Consider the following 18,385-nt stretch of genomic DNA (forward strand, 5'->3'; position numbering starts at 1 on the left):
ATTACATTGCTTTTTCCTATCACTTATACTGGACACTTTATGCATTTAAATTCTGACTGTTGACATTGAAAATGATGCATATGTTTTTTCGAGGGTATCGGTAAATCAATTGTAAATCAATCAAATGTTTTGACGGTGACTGCTTGCATAACCTATTTTAATCATATTCGGTAATTGTCTTTAATGTATTTGCCACCATTTGATCCATGGGAAATTTATCTAACGTTATTACTTACTTGTAAGGAGTTAAAATGGCTCTTAACACCTTTGACTGACATGTTGTATCACATTATTTTGTTAGTTAAAGTTTTGGGCGTTTTTTTGTTGGAGTGGGCGGGTTTTTGTGAGCTTTTGGACTGGAAATCGTCCATCCAATCTGGCAACACTGACCATTCCTTCAGTTTGCGGTTGCTTGAGACGGAGGAAGGAATTGCTGTATTATATTTTAAAGACTTAGAAGGCTTAAAAGCAGAAGGATTTACAAGACTTTTAGCGTGTTGAATGGCGTGTGCAAGGATTGTGCTCTTGGGAGTTATCATTTTTCTTTGTCAGGTAAATTAAGATTATATTTATTGTCGAGTAATATACCGAAAATGGTCGCGCAGTTTCGGACAATGAAGTCTATAAATTGTTGTGTTTTTTTTTCTCTCTCTCTCTCTCTCATTTGTTTTGTGTTGACTGGTCAGGTAATGGTATTGCCGTGCGGATATGCGGAGGAGTCGACATGTACACCTGGGTTTGAGTCGGAGTTATTCGTTTTTAAAGTGCACAGAGATCACCTTCACATGGGAAAAAGATTAGGAAGAGGTATGGTGTTTTCAAATCTCATTAAAATGCTAAAGCAACTGAAAGATGTTTACGTATTCAAATTTCTAAACAAAGCAAAGTAGGCTAAACTAACTCTAAACCGCTGTAGTTTAGATATGTGTTTCATGCTAACTTCTACGTTAAATCTGGTCTCACCTTAAGTTTGATGTGGCGGCTCGTGTTTCATCTATGTTGTCGAATGTATGACATTTATTTAACTGGACCTGATAAAATTAATATTTCAATTCGTAAAACACTGCTTTAACCCGTTGGTAGTTAACGTTACACGTTCTTTATTAGTAATAACGTTAGTCAATTCATTCCATGGTTTCTGTTGCAGGTAAATTAGTCTTTCCTGGTGTGGCAAATCACACTAGTGATCGAGGAAACTGTTGTTTTGTATTTTATCTTAGGATGAACCCACACAGTTTTAAGTTAAACCAATTTTATATCTCCCATATGCCAGGGTGGGAGGTCAGGAGTTAATTCAAAGTCTGAAAATAATGTTTAAGTGACTCATGGTATTTCAGAGACTTTGCAGGTGTTGAAACTAAGGTTGCAAAATTCTGGGAATTTTTAAGACCGGAAACTTAACATGGCAATTAACGGGAATAAACTGAAAATTTGCAAATTTGCTGTAACTTGGGATTTAAATGTAGTTAAGAGCAAATCTTGAAGCATAATCTTGGTTAAAACAACCTGAGCCTAAAGCACATTGTTTACTGCAGGGCTACTGAGGCCACACCCCCTACATGCACTGTGCTTTCCTCCATAACATGAACAGATCATTTCTTAAATCCTGCACACAAAATATCAGAATGTCCATCTTGGTAAGTATTCATGTAAATTACAACTATATATATAACTATATATATATAGTTAAGTTTATATATAAGTTTATAACTTCCTTGTGCTGTGTGTAATATAGTGTGCATCTAAACGAGACTATTCCATTGTAATACACAATGTTGTTATAAACAAATACACTAACTGAACAAACCATAGACTGGAACAAACATTTAGGGGAGATAAAGAAAACAGAAGTCTAAAAATTACTCTTCCCCACACACAATCCCCTTTTGTCACCTAAGTTGGGGTATTACGCAATATTACGCAAAACTGTAGTATTGCACAGTATTACTGGTAGTAACATTTAAAATAATGATTTTCTGTTTTAATATACTTTACTCTTCAGTGTCACATGATTCTTCAAAAATCATTCTTCAGAAATCATTTTAATATGCTTATTAATTTATAATTTTAGAAACGCTTTTACAGGATAAAGAAATGACAGTAAGAGGAGACTGAGTGCACGCGATGTGTGTTCCTACTTTCTATATTAGCTAGACCTCTTTTTAGTAACAGTTGTAAGCCATTTTTAATGCTATAATATAATTACTGCTGTTATCTGTGAAAGAAAGGCAGAAAAAAAGTATTTTTATAGTGTTTTTTTTTAATTCAGATACCATTTATTCAAAAAGTACATAAACAATGCCATCAAGCATGTGAGCTATTATCAAAGGCAAAGGAGGCCATTTTTGTTATTCTGTGAACTAATGACTTTTACGGTAGTTGTTTCAGTTTGTTATTTGTCCAAAAATTACATTAACATTTTTAGAATAATTTTTTAATTCCTAAAATATTTGTTTTGTCTTGACAGGTGGTCTAATAAATTAAGCACTGTATGTTTTCATAGCATTCACATTTGTTATAAGGACACTGAGCAGAATGTGGAATAGTGTTTTTGTCAGTAAAATTAAAATAAAGAAAATAGGGGTTTTAATCTGATTAAGCAAAAAAAATAATCGGCCAACTAATATATTATGAAAATAATCGTTAGTTGCAGCCCTAATTTAATGCAGTTGTTTTGCAAGTAGTGTCACATCTGTTGTTTTTCAGGTTTAAAGATTGTGTGTGATTTTAATTTTTTTTGGTTTCAACACTTTCAAACCGCTAATGGATGTCTAGTCTGCCGTTGCGAAACCTCTGTATTATAGCAGGATGGTGTTTGTTTAAATTAATTATGCTATGTAGTTTTGGTAAAAGGATTGACACAGTCAGCATTATTCTAAAGTCGTAGGACATAAAGCATGCCTGTTAGCCTATACCACATGTGAAACATTGGACGTTTTATTGCAAATTCTGTATTATGGCAGGGGATGCAGTGCTTCCCAAATTTTCTTGTTGTCTTGGGTACCCTCAAAGGCCCATCAGTAGCTATGATTCCATCCACATTATGCAAATTTTGGGATATTGCTTAAAATGTGCATAAAAAAACAACAACAACAGTTTACAGAACTGCCCAAAAAACTCCTTGAGTTTGCCTCAATATATGTGATTGATGCACTGTTAGAGCAGTTATCTAGTCCCATCGCACACCTTCTCAAGTGTTATTTTAATTATTTTCAAATGCTTGAGCCAAAGTCAATCACCAGAATGACTTGGTACAATCACCTCCCATAACTGTCCCACACGATTGCATCCCCAAACATCGGGATGGATGAGAACATAGATCAAGCTTGTCAGACTCCAAAACCCCATAATCAAATCCGGTTTGTTCTTTCAAACAAATACAGGGCGGTTAAATTGCTGATTATTACAATGAAGGAATCACTTAAACAGTCAATATTGTGGGTGGAAAAACAAACTTAGCAAGTTGCTTCCCCTGATGCTTAAAGCAACATTTATTAGTTTATTGGTTTGAAACAGTTGATCTATTGAATATGTTGTGAATAAGTGAGGCTGTACCACTGCAAGTGTCATAAATTGCCTTTTTTTTTTTGCCTGCCTCAGTTATTTTCAGTAACTACTATGGAAGAACAAGAACCCACTTTCAGTCCGTTGACAAGAGGTTTGATGTGAATACGGATGGGACTGTAATGCTGCAGAGACAAGTGACTCTTCACGAAGGCCAAAAGGTGTTTTCTGTGCATGCCTGGGACTCCAGTGGAAAGAAGCACACTGTATCTGTCAAAGTTGAGCATATCCACCATCATAAGGGGCATCACATGGATACGGTCATGAACATCTACTCTCAAGAGGTACAAACACATTTCATGCAAGAAACTTCTGTGCAATACAGTGCAAGCTGACCTCTACTGGACACTTCAGTTTTTATGTATGGTACTTTACTGTGGTACTTTAAATGGATATATTTAGTTAGTCTGTATGTTTATTAGTATAAACATATTAAGCTCACCAAAATCTACATTGAGGCATTTTTAGCGCACAAGATATAGTTTTCAGTACAATAAGTTATATTTAAGTAAAATTTATCTATCACACAATAAGATTTTATTTTAAATGACAAAAGATTTCAGTCTGGCTACATTTTTGTACCCTTTATGCATACCCCTGTTCCCAATAAGCTCACATATTTTATTAAAAAAAATCTTGTTTGTTTTAAACCAACTTTTTAAAGATCAAATAACAAGTGTCAAAAATCAAATGACAAAAAAAACAATAAACTAGCCTCATCATGAAGCCTCTTATTAAATTGATGTCAAGTTATTTATTTTAACTTATGCCTGAAATACACTATACGATTTTTGCCCCATTTTTCCATAAATTTACACTCTGGAGAAGTTGATGCTAGTTGCCGAAGGTCAGAGCCAGTCTGCAGATTTGATTTGACTGATTCCATAGAAAAATGTGTGGGGTATGATGGAACAGACTCTGTGTTGTTGTTTTTTTTTTTTTTTTTTTTTCTTCAGAGTTTAATTCCATCCAGTCATAGAATATCAAACAAGTTTGATTTTTTCAACCAGTTTTAGAGCACACATTGTTTTCATTTGTCATTTGTCCCCTAGCAACATTGTGCAGGTTTATGCTTGAGTTTATTGTGAATGGAAAAATTTTAAAGTATGATTAGTATTCGGTTATATGATTATTATTTCGTTATGTTCAAGTTACTTTATTTATACCCGAAGGTAGATTTTGTTTGCAGTAGAGTCCTCATACACACATAGGAAACAGAGCACAAATCATACATCATCAAAAAGTTCTTATCGGTCCAGAATAAATAATACATACATAAAAAAATTTAGTTTCAGTAGACTCCTCATACACAAATAGGAAGTAAAATACATTTAAAAAAGTACACAATAAGCTAGAACTTATTCTTCAAAGTAATGGCTGCAGGAACAAAACAATTTTTGTGTCTTTTTGTTCTACACCTGGGGATTATAAAACTACGCCCAGAGGGTAGAAGCTGGAATTCTGTGTGCAAAGGATGTGAACTGTCATTTAAAATCGAACTAGTTATGCGCTGTAACTGTTTTGTGTACAAGGTCTCCACATTAAGTTGCGGGTCACATATCAGCCTGCTGGACCACTTTACTATTTTACTGAGCAAGTTTTTATTTCCCAAACCAGGCTGCTAGCACAAATGATAAAGTTGACTCAATGAAAGCGTGATAAAAAAGGGTCATGATGGATTTATCAATGCGAAATTGATTCAGTTTCCTCAAACAAAACAAATGCTGATGCCCTTTTTTACAGACTTGTTCACAGTTAGTTTTAAATGTAAGTTTAGAGTCTATTACCATCCCCAAGTATTTATATGATTCGACACATTCAACAGTTTGACCTTTGATTGATGTAATTTCTTGTGTTTGGATTGTTTTTTTCCTAAAATCAATAAGCATGTCATTTGTTTTAACTACATTTAGTTGAAGGTGAGACACCTCACACCATTCAACAAAGTCATTGATGACTGGACAGTGACCTGTTTCCCTATCTTGGAGCAGGTTAACAATTACTGAGTCATCTGCATATTTAATTATAGTCCTGTTTTCCCACCTGCTCTGGCACATTTTTTTGTACAGGATGAAAAGAAGAGGTGAGAGTACGCATCCTTGTGGAAAGCCTGTTGATGAACAGACTTTTTCTGAGAGGCTGCCATTCACTCTCACTCTTTGTGTCCTGTTCGTTAAAAAGTTAAGGATCCAACCGACCAGGTTATTACGTAGATCAAACCGTTCCAGCAGCCTTGTGGTTATAATATGAGGTTGAATTGGTGATATCACGGTAATAAATATGCACAATATTGTTATCATGGGCACTTCTAAACCATGAATAATTATATAATTTCAATTATTCCGAATTTGAAATGCATTTAAGAATAATTTTCCCATCAACTGGTCAAAATGCACAACACCTGCTGCTTGAAAGACGGTGTGCACTCTGAGAGACGTGCTTAATGAAAGCACATTCACTCTCTGACAGCAGATGGCGCTAAACTGCAGAACATGTAGCCTTTACCCTGGAAACCCCATAAAGCAGCTGCACTACTTTCTAAAACATATTCAAGTAATTTAGCCATTCAGATTTTGTGGATTTGCTATGGTGTTCATCACAGCGCCAAATACTTAAATATTTAGAATAAATAGGCTATTTATTTTCATACTTTTTTTCATTTTAATCTGGACTACAACATGCCCTAGATATAGTTTGAAGGTGTTTTGATTCTTTATTGTTCATTCACACTTTACATTAGGGCTTCATTAGTTAACATTAGTTAATTTATTAGTTGACATAAACTGCCAATAAAAAATTCTTCCTAACATTCTTATGTATTCCAATATATATATAATAAAATGTTGCAGTGGTGTAATTTAATGAGCTAACATGAACTAAGACTTGTATTTTTAATTTTTTTATATATACAAAGATTAATAACTTCTGTAGCAAATTTAGCTATTGCTCATTGAGAATGTTAATGGTTAACTAATGAGGTTTTATTGAAAATTGATACATATTGGTCTTTATACTTATTTTACACTTCAATCTGTGTAAAATTTGTAACTTTTTTACATATTTTTCTGTATTGCTTTATTGTATTTAAATGTTCAGTTATTTTTGTTTTAAGAAAAGTTATTTAACCTGTTGAAAAAAATTATTCATTGAATTGACAAAAAAAAATTATGGTAAGCGGTTGCAATCAATTTATTTTAACTATATTTAAATAAGCTAATTTAGTTGATTTAATTTGACTAAAATTTGTTTATTTAAATGTAGCTAAAATAAATTGATTGCAACCACTTACCATAAAAAAATTCAATGAATCATTTTTTTCAGTGTACTGTATTGAGCACTTTTTTAAACTAAATTTCAATATCATGATAATACCGTATACCGTGATAAAAGCATTAGCAATTAATCGTAACAGGAAAATTTGATGCCAGCATGTTCCTATGATATAATTAATTTTAATTCCTGTAGTATTATAGATTTAAAAATACAAATCAGTAATGCCAGTGAAGTAATATATTAGTGTAGCACACAATCTTATACAGCTGGTCAGCTAACGTTGAACATGATTTCACCAAGTACAACATGTTCCTGGATCAATATCCTTGTTGATCTTGGAAAAACATTCCAATCAACCAATCAAAATTGAGATATAATTTATATAGGTTTACAAGCAGGATTAGGTGCTTCTACACCCTTGTTAATCAGCATTTAATTTTAAGAATAAATTATGGGTTTTAGGTTAGGTTTAAGGGTGGGGATTGGGTTAAGTCTGTATTTTTGGACAGTAATGTTGATCCAGGATCAACAAAATATGTTGATCCAGAAACATATCTTACCTGGCAATATCATGGCGACCATCAGCTAACTGTGTTCTGTAGCATCTGTGCTATTTTGCTAAAAATATCTTTTGGATCTCTAACTGTAATTATTTCTCACATCCAAGTTCCAGGTTATAATATTAAAAATTCTAAACATTAAGCTTTTTTTTCTGTAAGTAGTGAAACTTACTAAGGCTTAAACATCTAACCATCCACAAGTTTTCAGACAGCTTTCAAATTGGCCGCTAGACAGTGTGAATGCTTGGATAGCCATATCTCTGTGTGCAGTGGTCTGATTGACTTGAAATAACAGAAATTATATACAGTATGTAGTAACAAACACATCGATTGATTAAGACATCAAGTAGGATAATACATTCTTTTTTTCTTTTTATAATCTGAGCAAAAAATGGTGGTGTGCTTAATTGGGTACATTTACCATATTATCGAAGATGTGTTAAATTCATTGAATTTTCTGTCCATACTGATGAATGAGATTTGTTCCAGCCTGTTGGTCTAAAACACAAAATGCGTATGCAGATGTTTCATTTATGCAGTGTAATGCCTAGGATTTCCTATACTTGAACACTATCCTGTATTCTGTTCCATTTATTACACAAAGTTGAATAATGTACATCCAGCCAGGAAATTAAGAGTTCTCAAATTACCCTAAATTGATTTATTAAAGGGGTAAAATGATGCGATTTAAATTTTTCCTTTCTCTTTGGAGTTTTACAAGCTCTTGGTGCATAAAGACGATCTGTAAAGTTGCAAAGACTAAATTCTCAAATCGAAAGAGATTCTCTGTAAAAGTTAAGAGAGAAACGTCTCTGTTACGTACGTAACCCTCGTTCCCTGGTGGAGGGAACGGAGACGTTATGTTGAACGACATATGTAGTCTCACTTGGGAGGCCAATCATCTCTGAGTTTAAGAGAAAACGCCAAAGAAAATTGGCTAGTGGATTTAACATACCTGTGCCACTCCCCGTCAGTGATGCGCGGGTCAATGTATAAACAACCCGCACCCGACCGATGTTTTCAACTAACCCGCCCGCAACTCGGACCGCAAAAAAAGAAAATATTGTACCCGACCCACTTCCTGACCAGCATTTTTTAAAAGTAGTAAATGCGTCGCCCCTTTATATTAATTTAATTACTTAAATAGACTATAGCCTACAGCATAGTAAGCGTTATGACCGCACACATAAGGCTTGCCACAAATAACCGGTAATGATAAGGAATGTGTCTAAGTTAGCAAGGAGACATTTAATTGTTTAGTAATAAACTGGTGTTTTCTGTGTCGCTGCTAAGATGAAGTTGACTATGCAGACTCGCCATGAACGCCAGAGAGAAATGCACATTTCATATGGATTACATAATCAGAGAGTAGCCTATTTATTTTGGTTTGCATATTTTCATTTAAAAGTAGACATTTGAAGCTTTCTGTAATATATTGCCTATATTTATTTTTAAACCCACCGACTGAAAGATTAAGACACTACCTGACCCAAAATATCACCCAAAGTTTCCACAGCTTTTTTCTTAGCTATTTCAGAATCTGGAAAAATGACTGGGGCTAACTTGTTACTGCAGTCTGTAGAGCGATATGAATGTGTGTGATGTACGGCATGATAAATGCTCGTTACTTCTGCTGCCCAAACTTTGTCAGCCTGTGGATCATTTGGTTTATTGAAAAACGATTGCACTGATTTGCATGTTTCTTGATAATGTGCTTTTTTTCTGTGGTACTCACATGCACCATGTCGCTCACGTCGTATTCTCATCCATGTCCTACAGAAAAACTGCTTTTGCATAAAATGCAAAAAGCTCTCTCTGCTTCGCCATCTACAGGTCTTAACCAAGAGTATGTTGTGGTCCATTCGCTATTAAAAGTGCATCTTCTCTTTTTCGTGGACATAGGCCATGGCTGCTTTGCTTAATAGCACGCGCTCTCCAATTTGAGATTGTTGAATGTTGAGGAGGCCTTCATGCACCAGTCAACAGTTTGATTGACGTACGACTCAGCCTATCGACTAACGCTTTTACTGCTCTCCTCTGAACTATTGGACATAAGTTAACAGTACGCCTATGGACGTATCCGTGTATTTATTAGGCAGGGTCAAATGAAAAAGTGGGACAGATGCTCAGTTTGCGTGAGGCGGGACAAAGGGTAAAATTGCTGTACTGTACAACGTACAGCGGGACAGGTGGTCACTCTATTCGCGCCAGTTATTCAGCCAATAAAGTGTAGGCCTATGTATTTAAAAATTGTGTCTAGTACTATATGAATTACAAAGGTTTAATTGGCATCTTTATTAAAACGACCCGACCGACCGCGACCCGAATATCATGAAAGATATTTTTGGACTCGTAACTGTGGGTGACCGCAGGCACCCGCTCATTTTGGATCAACCCGTGAATCACTGCTCCCCGTGCCTACAGGTATAAATAGGCGACTATTTGTAAATAGGCATTCACTCACTAGGTTTTACGCTGAGGAGCCGAGAACATGTCTCGGCAACAGCGAATGGTTCAAGGTTGTGGCATGGGGACGTAACGTGTCCGTTCCCTCCATCAGGGAATGAGGATTACGTACTTAACCGAGATGTTCTCTATCTGTCGGTCACTACAAGGTTTTTTGAATGACATATGGGGTCCTATGGAAAATGCCACAACCTGAACACCGTCACAACCCTGTGGCGCTGCAATTGTCGGCAAGCCGTGGCGTACCACAAAAGCTACGCTAAAGGTCATAACCTTCCCAAACCCCCAGCGCAAATTTACTGACCTTGGTACCGAAGGGGCCAAAGGGTGAGTACATCGCTGCTGGAGAAGGCCACATCCTACACGTAGGGAGGTGACATGTGAAGATACTGATATGGACTGACCCAGGGGGCAGTACTACATATGGAATGGCTCTCTGAGTCAGGTCCTACCTTAGAGTAGGGATGGAACAGCTGCCATGGAACAGGTGTCGCCCAGCCCGCAGCTCGACGAAGGTCTGCCAGAGAGGCGCCTTGCGCCAGCGCATAGATGGAGGAACTTAAGCTTGACTAAATCCAGTGGTTCAAAGGGACCCCTCTGAAGTCCAGCCAGAACAATAGAGAAGTCCCAGGAGGGAATCAGGGGTGTCCTAGGAGGATTTAACCTTCTGGCACTCCTCAGGAACCTAACGGGTTCAGGTAATCAGGTAATCAGGTCATGCTTCCCAGGGACCGGCCGTCCACTGCATTGTGATGGGCTGCAATGGCAGCCACATACACTTTCAAGGTGGAGGTTGACACCCTACGCTCCAACCTTTGTTACAGGAAAGAAAGCACGATTCTGACCGAGCATCTCCAGGGGTCTTGTTGGTGAGAAGAACACCAATTCGTGAACAGACTCCACTTCAGAGCATAGGCCTGCCTCGTAGAGGTGGCTCTAGCCTGAGTGATAGTGTCTACCACCACCGGTTGCAGATAAATTATGTCTGCTGTGTCCCGTCCAGAAGCTACACGTGGAGGTTCCAAAGATCCGGACACGGGAGCCAAATGGTGCCCAGCCCCTGAGAGATGGGGTCCCTCCTTGGGGAGGGGTTGTCACAAGGAGCATGAGTTCAGAAAACCAGGTCCGGGTTTGCCAGTAAGGTGCAACCAAAAGGACCTGTTCCTCGTCCTCCCTGACCTTGCACAGTGTCTGTGCGAGGAGGCTCACTGGGGGAAACGCATACTTGCGTAGAGCCCGAGGCCAGCTGTGTGCCAGTGCTTCCATGCCCAGGGGGGCCTGGGACAGGGAATAGTACAGCTAGCAGTGAGAGGACCCGTGGGAATCGACTCCAGATCAGTTGGTCCGTCTGGGGATGGAGTCGGCTGCACGATTGAGCTCCCCCGGGATGTGGATGGCGCGCAGTGACTTGAGCCACGTCTGACTCCAGAGGAGGAGATGGCAGGCAAGTTGAGACATGCAACGTGATCGTAGACCGCCCTGTTGGTTGATGTACAAAACAGCCGCAGTGTTGTCTGTGCTGACCAACACGTGCTTATCTAGCAACAGCGGCAGAAACCAGGTCAGGCCGGCCTGTAGAAAGGCAAGGTCCAACCAGGGGCTAAAAGGCGGTGACACATCGGTTTGATGTTTACACAATATCTGCCGCGGCGCCATGCCCATCTTGGGACTCGGGAGTGCAACCAGTGTTGAAGTGGCCTCATATGAAGCAACACTGTCCTGCCTCTGAAGGAATTCAGGCAGTTCAGCACTGACTAGGCACGCTCGCTGGTGAGACATTTCATCATACTCGACGAGTCTAACTCCATACCTAGATAAGAGATTCTCTGCACAGGGGAAAGCTTGCTCTTCTCTCGGTTGACCTGAAGTCCCAATTGACTGAGGTGCCAGAGCACCAAGTCCCTGTGATCGCGCAACTCCTCTCAGGACCACTTCCCAGAGTGTGGCAAGGGCTAGGGCTGTGACGGTGGCTGATTTTTACCACCGCGGTTGTCATGGACCAACAACCGCTGGTGGCGCAGTGTTGATAATAATAAAAACAATTATATATATATATGTGACGAGTGGGGCGGGGCCGAGAGACGTGGGAACAGGAGCGAGGCCGGTGGAGTGATTGGGGATGAACGACACCTGTTCGACCCACCGGTCTTGAGTCCCACGAAGGAGATGGAAGAATATAAAATAGGAGCGACGACAGTGAAGGACGAGAGAGGACCAGGCCTGGGTTTTAGTTTGTGTTTTGCTTTTTATTTGTGCGCGTTAGTCGTCCGTGAGGGGCTGACACGCGGTTTTGTATTTATTTTGTCGTTATTAAATATCAGTTGATTGCCTTCCGGTTCCCGCCTCCTTCTTCCCGATGATTAGGAAGGTTTATTCATTTTAAAATATATATATATTGTGACGAGTCAGCTGCCTACTGCCTGATTGTCACCGGCACCCCGTCCTAAATCGCCGCCCTTCACCAGGCTCCTGACTGGAGTGGGTTTGTGAGAGGAGGGGCGCTGGACGAGTCAGGGCTGGCCGCGTGTGATGAGGCACACCTGAAGGAAATGGAGCCTCATCACCGCCGCTGTTTAAAAGCCTAACGCGCCTCTCCTCGGGAGACCAGTCTCTTCCCCGTGCATGCACACTGGTGTCCTCGTGGGTCCAGGAAGGGTGCGTTGAGGGACTCGCCACCAGAGACGTGAGCTGCCGGACCCGCGATCCGGATGGGAACCGCACCCGTTTGCACGGCCGCCGGGCCGTCCATCCTCTGCCAGCGCCCTGGCCAACGAGAGTGATGCCCGGACCGAAGAGGGGAGTGCGTGCGACCGACGGACTCCGCCCCTTACCTGGATCCTTCCTCCATGAACACTGCCCGACCCACACAAACCCCGCAGCACGACGAGGACACCAGATTCCCTGTTTATTTTGGACACTCTTCCTCTTTGGCCACCTTTATCCCCTGTTTTATTTGATTTTCTGTTAATAAAAGCCTCTCCAAGGCCTGACGCCACGCCCACTGTGTCTGTCTTGTGCTCCTCCCGCCACAATATATATATAGTGTCAAAAGTTGCTCGTTAATGAAGGGGATAATATTTTTCAGTTTAACGTATTCAAAATATTTAAGGTAGGGGCGGGGATGGCCACCCACTCACAACTGCTGCTTCTGTCTCTTTTTCTCATGACAAGAAGTGAATTTATTAAGTCGCAGAATGACTGAACAGGAGACGTTTCAGAAACGCACTCCACTCACTTTATTATCAGGTGCAAGTTAAGCGAGCGAGGAAACAGTCCTGTGCTCAAAGGCGCCGGTGCGCGCTTCCTTTTGCGTATCCTTTCATATCAAACTGCGAAATAAACTATGTGCAAGCAGTGTCGTGGTCAGTTAATTCATGGAATTACCAAAAAAGGTGATTAAAGCTGACTTAAACTATGCATGCATGTAATATATTTTATATTATATACAGGATATATTTATATGTATGCACATGTCTATGAAATCAGCCCAGCACTGTCTCACTCATCTAACACATCCAATTTAACTCGTCAGTTTGTGTATATTTGAGCACTTCTGTCAGTGAGCGCCGCCTGCAAAACACTAAAATAAATATCAAAGAAATAATGAAGTTAAACAAGAAAGTAGCCTAAATAAGAAAGTTAAATACACTCTCTCTAACGGACACGAGCGACGCAGCGCGACAAAATACTCATTATAATCAGTGATGCTACACTGGATGCAGCACAACATGACATGAAAAATCCCCGTCCGGTCTGTGATGTACTGACACAGAGTTCAAATGTCCTGTATAGACATTAGACAAACTAAACCTGTCGCAACGTGGTTGTGTTGTGTACGGTTTACTTTTCCGCCACCAAGCCAGTTAGTTATCTCCTCATCTGCACGCGCTCTCTTTGAAATAGGAATATTTGCCATATTTCTTGTTACCATGTTTTATTTATCGCTGTCTCGTTTGTATTTGGCCAATTTGGAGAAAGCCTCTCCAAACCTGACCAGCCAGCGTTTGCGATCACGAGAACTTGTGCAAATGCTGATGGGTGACATGAATGCAGATGACTCCAGATCGGTGATGTGGTATTTGCTTTCCCAAAAAGATCCATCGCCCAACACTAAATTAATTTGCTGAATGCATAAACTTTATTTTCCCGCGCTCAAATCTGCCAATCTAAAGGAAACTCTGTGTTTGAGGTAATTTGTTAATTACCATAGACTTAGAATTTGGAACTATTACAGTTCTTACACTTATATACAAAACTTTGTATTATGCTTGCTATAGAGTTTGTGACGTCACGTGCATTACCGCTGTAGCAACCGACCACCGCGGTGACGCGGTTTTCACAGCAACCGTCACAGCCCTAGCAAGGGTGCCCTCCGCGACCGTCGTGAAGACACGGGGGAACAGGGAGAGCCCAAAGGGGAGGACCTTGTACTGCCACACCTGACTCTCTAATGCAAATCGTAGAAATGGTCTGTGGCAAGGGAGGATCGAGACATGAAAGTACGTGTCTTTCAGGTCGATTGCTGCAAACCAGTCCTGGGGCTGAACGCATTTGATAATGCATTTCTGCATTTACATCTTGAATGGGAGCCTGTGCAGGGCCCGATTCAAGACTTGCAGACCCGGCTGGAGGGACTGGCTTAATTGCATCCTTCACCAGCAGGACAGCAATCTCCTCGCGCAAGACAGAGGCGTCCAGGACTGCCACCGAAGTCTCAAGAACGCCATTGAAGTTGGGAGGTCACCAGGCGAATTGAATCGCCTAACCGAGTCGGACCATCCAAATGAGTCAGCGTGACGGGTTGGGCAGTGCAAGCCAGGCTCCCAAGCTCCGTACAAGTGGCACCAAAGGGACAGCCGACATACCCGCAGTGGTGCAGTGATGGGAAGTTGTCGGATGGCCCGAAAAGCATTGTGTTCTGAGTCATCACAGCCACACTCCCCGTGTTCCTGGAGGAACTGGCCAGAAACGCGTGGAGAGGTGTTGCATTTCCAAACCACAACCTCTTGACCACTGGCGAAAGGGGGCATCGTGGGTGAGAATGAGTAGGCAGTGTGTCACTCATCATCAACCCCTGAGCCTTGCAACTCGGAGGAAAGGGAAACTGCTCTTTCATTGAAAAAGTGGGTGCTGCCGGCGGTTGGACAGCGGTGGAACAGAAAAACAAACAAACAGAGGATTCTCCACTTGGCCCTCCTCTGGGGGAAGGAGTGGCACTGTCTCCACCAGCTCCTGAAGAGCAGTCTCCCACATCTCCGAGTTGCCCGTGTCAGGGCCTCTTACCCGTCTTCTTAGAGGACTTTACAGCCGGAAGTGACAGGGGGGCGCTGCTCTCCTGCGAGGGGCTTGACGCACCAGCCTTGAAGAACTATCAGCATGGGGTGGAGCTGATGTGGATGATGCAGGAGGGGGCCAACGCGACGGGCAGGCTGAGGCACGGGCCACGATGGAACAGGGGCAGCCAGAGGATTACGTCGGGGCAAAATGCGCTGTATGGCCTCAGTCTGCTGTTATTCTGTCAGGAACTTTTGGACACAGCACTCATTGCCACACAGGACAACCTGTGTGATGGGAGCGTCTCGTGAAAGTGCACTTTTTTTTAAAGTCTCTCATACCGACCAGGCTGAACCAGAGACTGCACTACTGGACCACCAGAGTGGACATCGCCTTTCCGAGGGACTGTGTCGTGACTTCCGTCGCTCGGAAGGGTGAAGTCAGTCACTGTGCACAGCTCCTGCATTAACCTCAGGTTGGTTCTACCTTGGCTTGGTGAGTTTGCAGGATAGCCATGGCATGCAGTGCAGAGGCAGCTTGGCCCGCAGCAAGTCAAGTCAAGTCAAGTCACCTTTATTTATATAGCGTTTTAAACAAAATGCATTGCGTCAAAGCAACTGAACAACCTTCATTAGGAAAACAGTGTGTCAATAATGCAAAATGATAGTTAAAGGCAGTTCATCATTGAATTCAGTGATGTCATCTCTGTTCAATTAAATAGTGTCTGTGCATTTATTTGTAATCAAGTCAACGATATCGCTGTAGATGAAGTGACCCCAACTAAGCAAGCCAGAGGCGACAGCGGCAAGGAACCAAAACTCCATCGGTGACAGAATGGAGAAAAAAACCTTGGGAGAAACCAGGCTCAGTTGGGGGGCAAGTTCTCCTCTGACCAGACGAAACCAGTAGTTCAATTCCAGGCTGCAGCAAAGTCAGATTGTGCAGAAGAATCATCTGTTTCCTGTGGTCTTGTCCTGGTGCTCCTCTGAGACGAGGTCTTTACAGGGGATCTGTATCTGGGGCTCTAGCTGTCCTGGTCTCCGCTGTCTTTCAGGGCAGTAGAGGTCCTTTCTAGGTGCTGATCTACCATCTGGTCTGGATACGTACTGGATCCAGGTGACTGCAGTGACCCTCTGATCTGGATACAGACTAGATCTGGTGGCTACGGTGACCTCGGAATAAGAAAGAAACAGACAAATATTAGCGTAGATGCCATTCTTCTAATGATGTAGCAAGTACATAGGGTGTTATGGGAAGTGTTCCCGGTTCCGCTTTACCTAATTGATGGAGCCTAAAAATCCTTTAACGCATTTGGATATTAAAAGTATATTAATATGTTATGTGTAAGCCAGGTTAAAAAGATGGGTCTTTAATCTAGATTTAAACTGCAAGAGTGTCACTGCCTCCCGAACAATGTTAGGTAGGTTATTCCAGAGTTTAGGCACCAAATAGGAAAAGGATCTGCCGCCCGCAGTTGATTTTGATATTCTAGGTATTATCAAATTGCCTGAGTTTTGAGAATGTAGCGGACGTAGAGGATTATAATGTAAAAGGAGCTCATTCAAATACTGAGGTGCTAAACCATTCAGGGCTTTATAAGTAATAAGCAATATTTTAACATCTATACGATGTTTGATAGGGAGCCAGTGCAGTGTTGACAGGACCGGTCTAATATAGTCATACTTCCTGGTTCTAGTAAGAACTCTTGCTGCTGCATTTTGGACTAAATGTAGTTTGTTTACTAAGCGTGCAGAACAACCACCCAATAAAGCATTACAATAATCTAACCTTGAGGTCATAAATGCATGGATTAACATCTCTGCATTTGACATTGAGAGCATAGGCCTTAATTTAGATATATTTTTGAGATGGAAAAATGCAGTTTTACAAATGCTAGAAACATGGCTTTCTAAGGAAAGATTGTGTTCAAATAGCACATCTAGGTTTCTAACTGATGACGAAGAATTGACAGAGGAACCATCAAGTCTTAGACCGTGTTCTAGGTTATTACAAGCAGAGTTTTTAGGTCCTATAATTAACACCTTTGTTTTTTCAAGGGTAACATATAAAGCGTGAAGAGTAGCGGCCCTAGTACTGAGCCTTGAGGTACTCCATACTGCACTTGGGATCGATATGATACATCTTCATTCACTGCTACGAACTGATGGCGGTCATATAAGTACGATTTAAACCATGCTAATGCACTTCCATTAATGCCAACAAAGTGTTCAAGTCTATGCAAAAGAATGTTGTGGTCAATTGTGTCAAACGCAGCACTAAGATCCAATAAATCTAATAGAGAGATACACCCACGATCAGATGATAAGAGCAGATCATTTGTAACTCTAAGGAGAGCAGTCTCAGTACTATGATATGGTCTAAATCCTGACTGGAAATCCTCACATATACAATTTTTCTCTAAGAAGGAACATAACTGTGAGGATACCACCTTTTCTAGTATCTTGGACAGAAAAGGGAGATTCGAGATTGGTCTATAATTAACTAGTTCTTTGGGGTCAAGTTGTGGTTTTTTGATGAGAGGCTTAATAACAGCCAGTTTGAAGGTTTTGGGGACATATCCTAATGACAATGAGGAATTTATAATAGTCAGAAGAGGATCTATGACTTCTGGAAGCACCTCTTTTAGGAGCTTAGATGGTATAGGGTCTAACATACATGTTGTTGGATTAGATGATTTAACAAGTTTATACAATTCTTCCTCTCCTATAGTAGAGAATGAGTGGAACTGTTCCTCAGGGGGTCTATAGTGCACTGTCTGATGCGATACTGTAGCTGACGGCTGAATGGTTGCAATTTTATCTCTAAAAGTATCGATTTTAGAAGTAAAGTAGTTCATAAAGTCATTACTGCTGTGGTGTTGGGAAATGTCAACACTTGTTGAGGCTTTATTTTTCGTTAATTTAGTGACTGTATTGAATAAAAACCTGGGGTTATGTTTGTTTTCTTCTAAAAGAGAAGAAAAGTAATCGGATCTAGCAGTTTTTAATGCTTTTCTGTAGGATAGGTTACTTTCCCGCCAAGCAATACGAAATACCTCTAGTTTTGTTTTCCTCCAGCTGCGCTCCATTTTTCGGGCTGCTCTCTTTAGGGTGTGAGTATGCTCATTATACCATGGTGTCAAACTGTTTTCCTTAACCTTCCTTAAGCGTAAAGGAGAAACTGTATTTAAAGTGCTAGAAAAGAGAGAGTCCATAGTTTTTGTTACATCAAGTTGTTCTGAGGTTTTG

General features: G+C 40.8%; 1 protein-coding gene across 2 annotated transcripts in view; it reads left to right on the forward strand.

The window, feature by feature from the left end:
- Positions 1-397: 397 nt before the first annotated feature.
- The window catches only part of LOC132109748 (B-cadherin-like), a 29,731-nt gene continuing 11,743 nt past the window's right edge, over positions 398-18,385 (forward strand). For both annotated transcript variants that reach the window (XM_059516075.1, XM_059516081.1), the window contains exons 1-3: positions 398-552; positions 687-807; positions 3,601-3,848. In XM_059516075.1, coding sequence (XP_059372058.1) covers positions 502-552; positions 687-807; positions 3,601-3,848 — 420 coding nt within the window. In that variant the 5' untranslated portion in view covers positions 398-501. The remainder of the gene's footprint in view (positions 553-686; positions 808-3,600; positions 3,849-18,385) is intronic.

The sequence above is a fragment of the Carassius carassius genome, chromosome 2 (assembly GCF_963082965.1).
Source record: "Carassius carassius chromosome 2, fCarCar2.1, whole genome shotgun sequence".
Taxonomy (NCBI): Eukaryota; Metazoa; Chordata; class Actinopteri; order Cypriniformes; family Cyprinidae; genus Carassius; species Carassius carassius.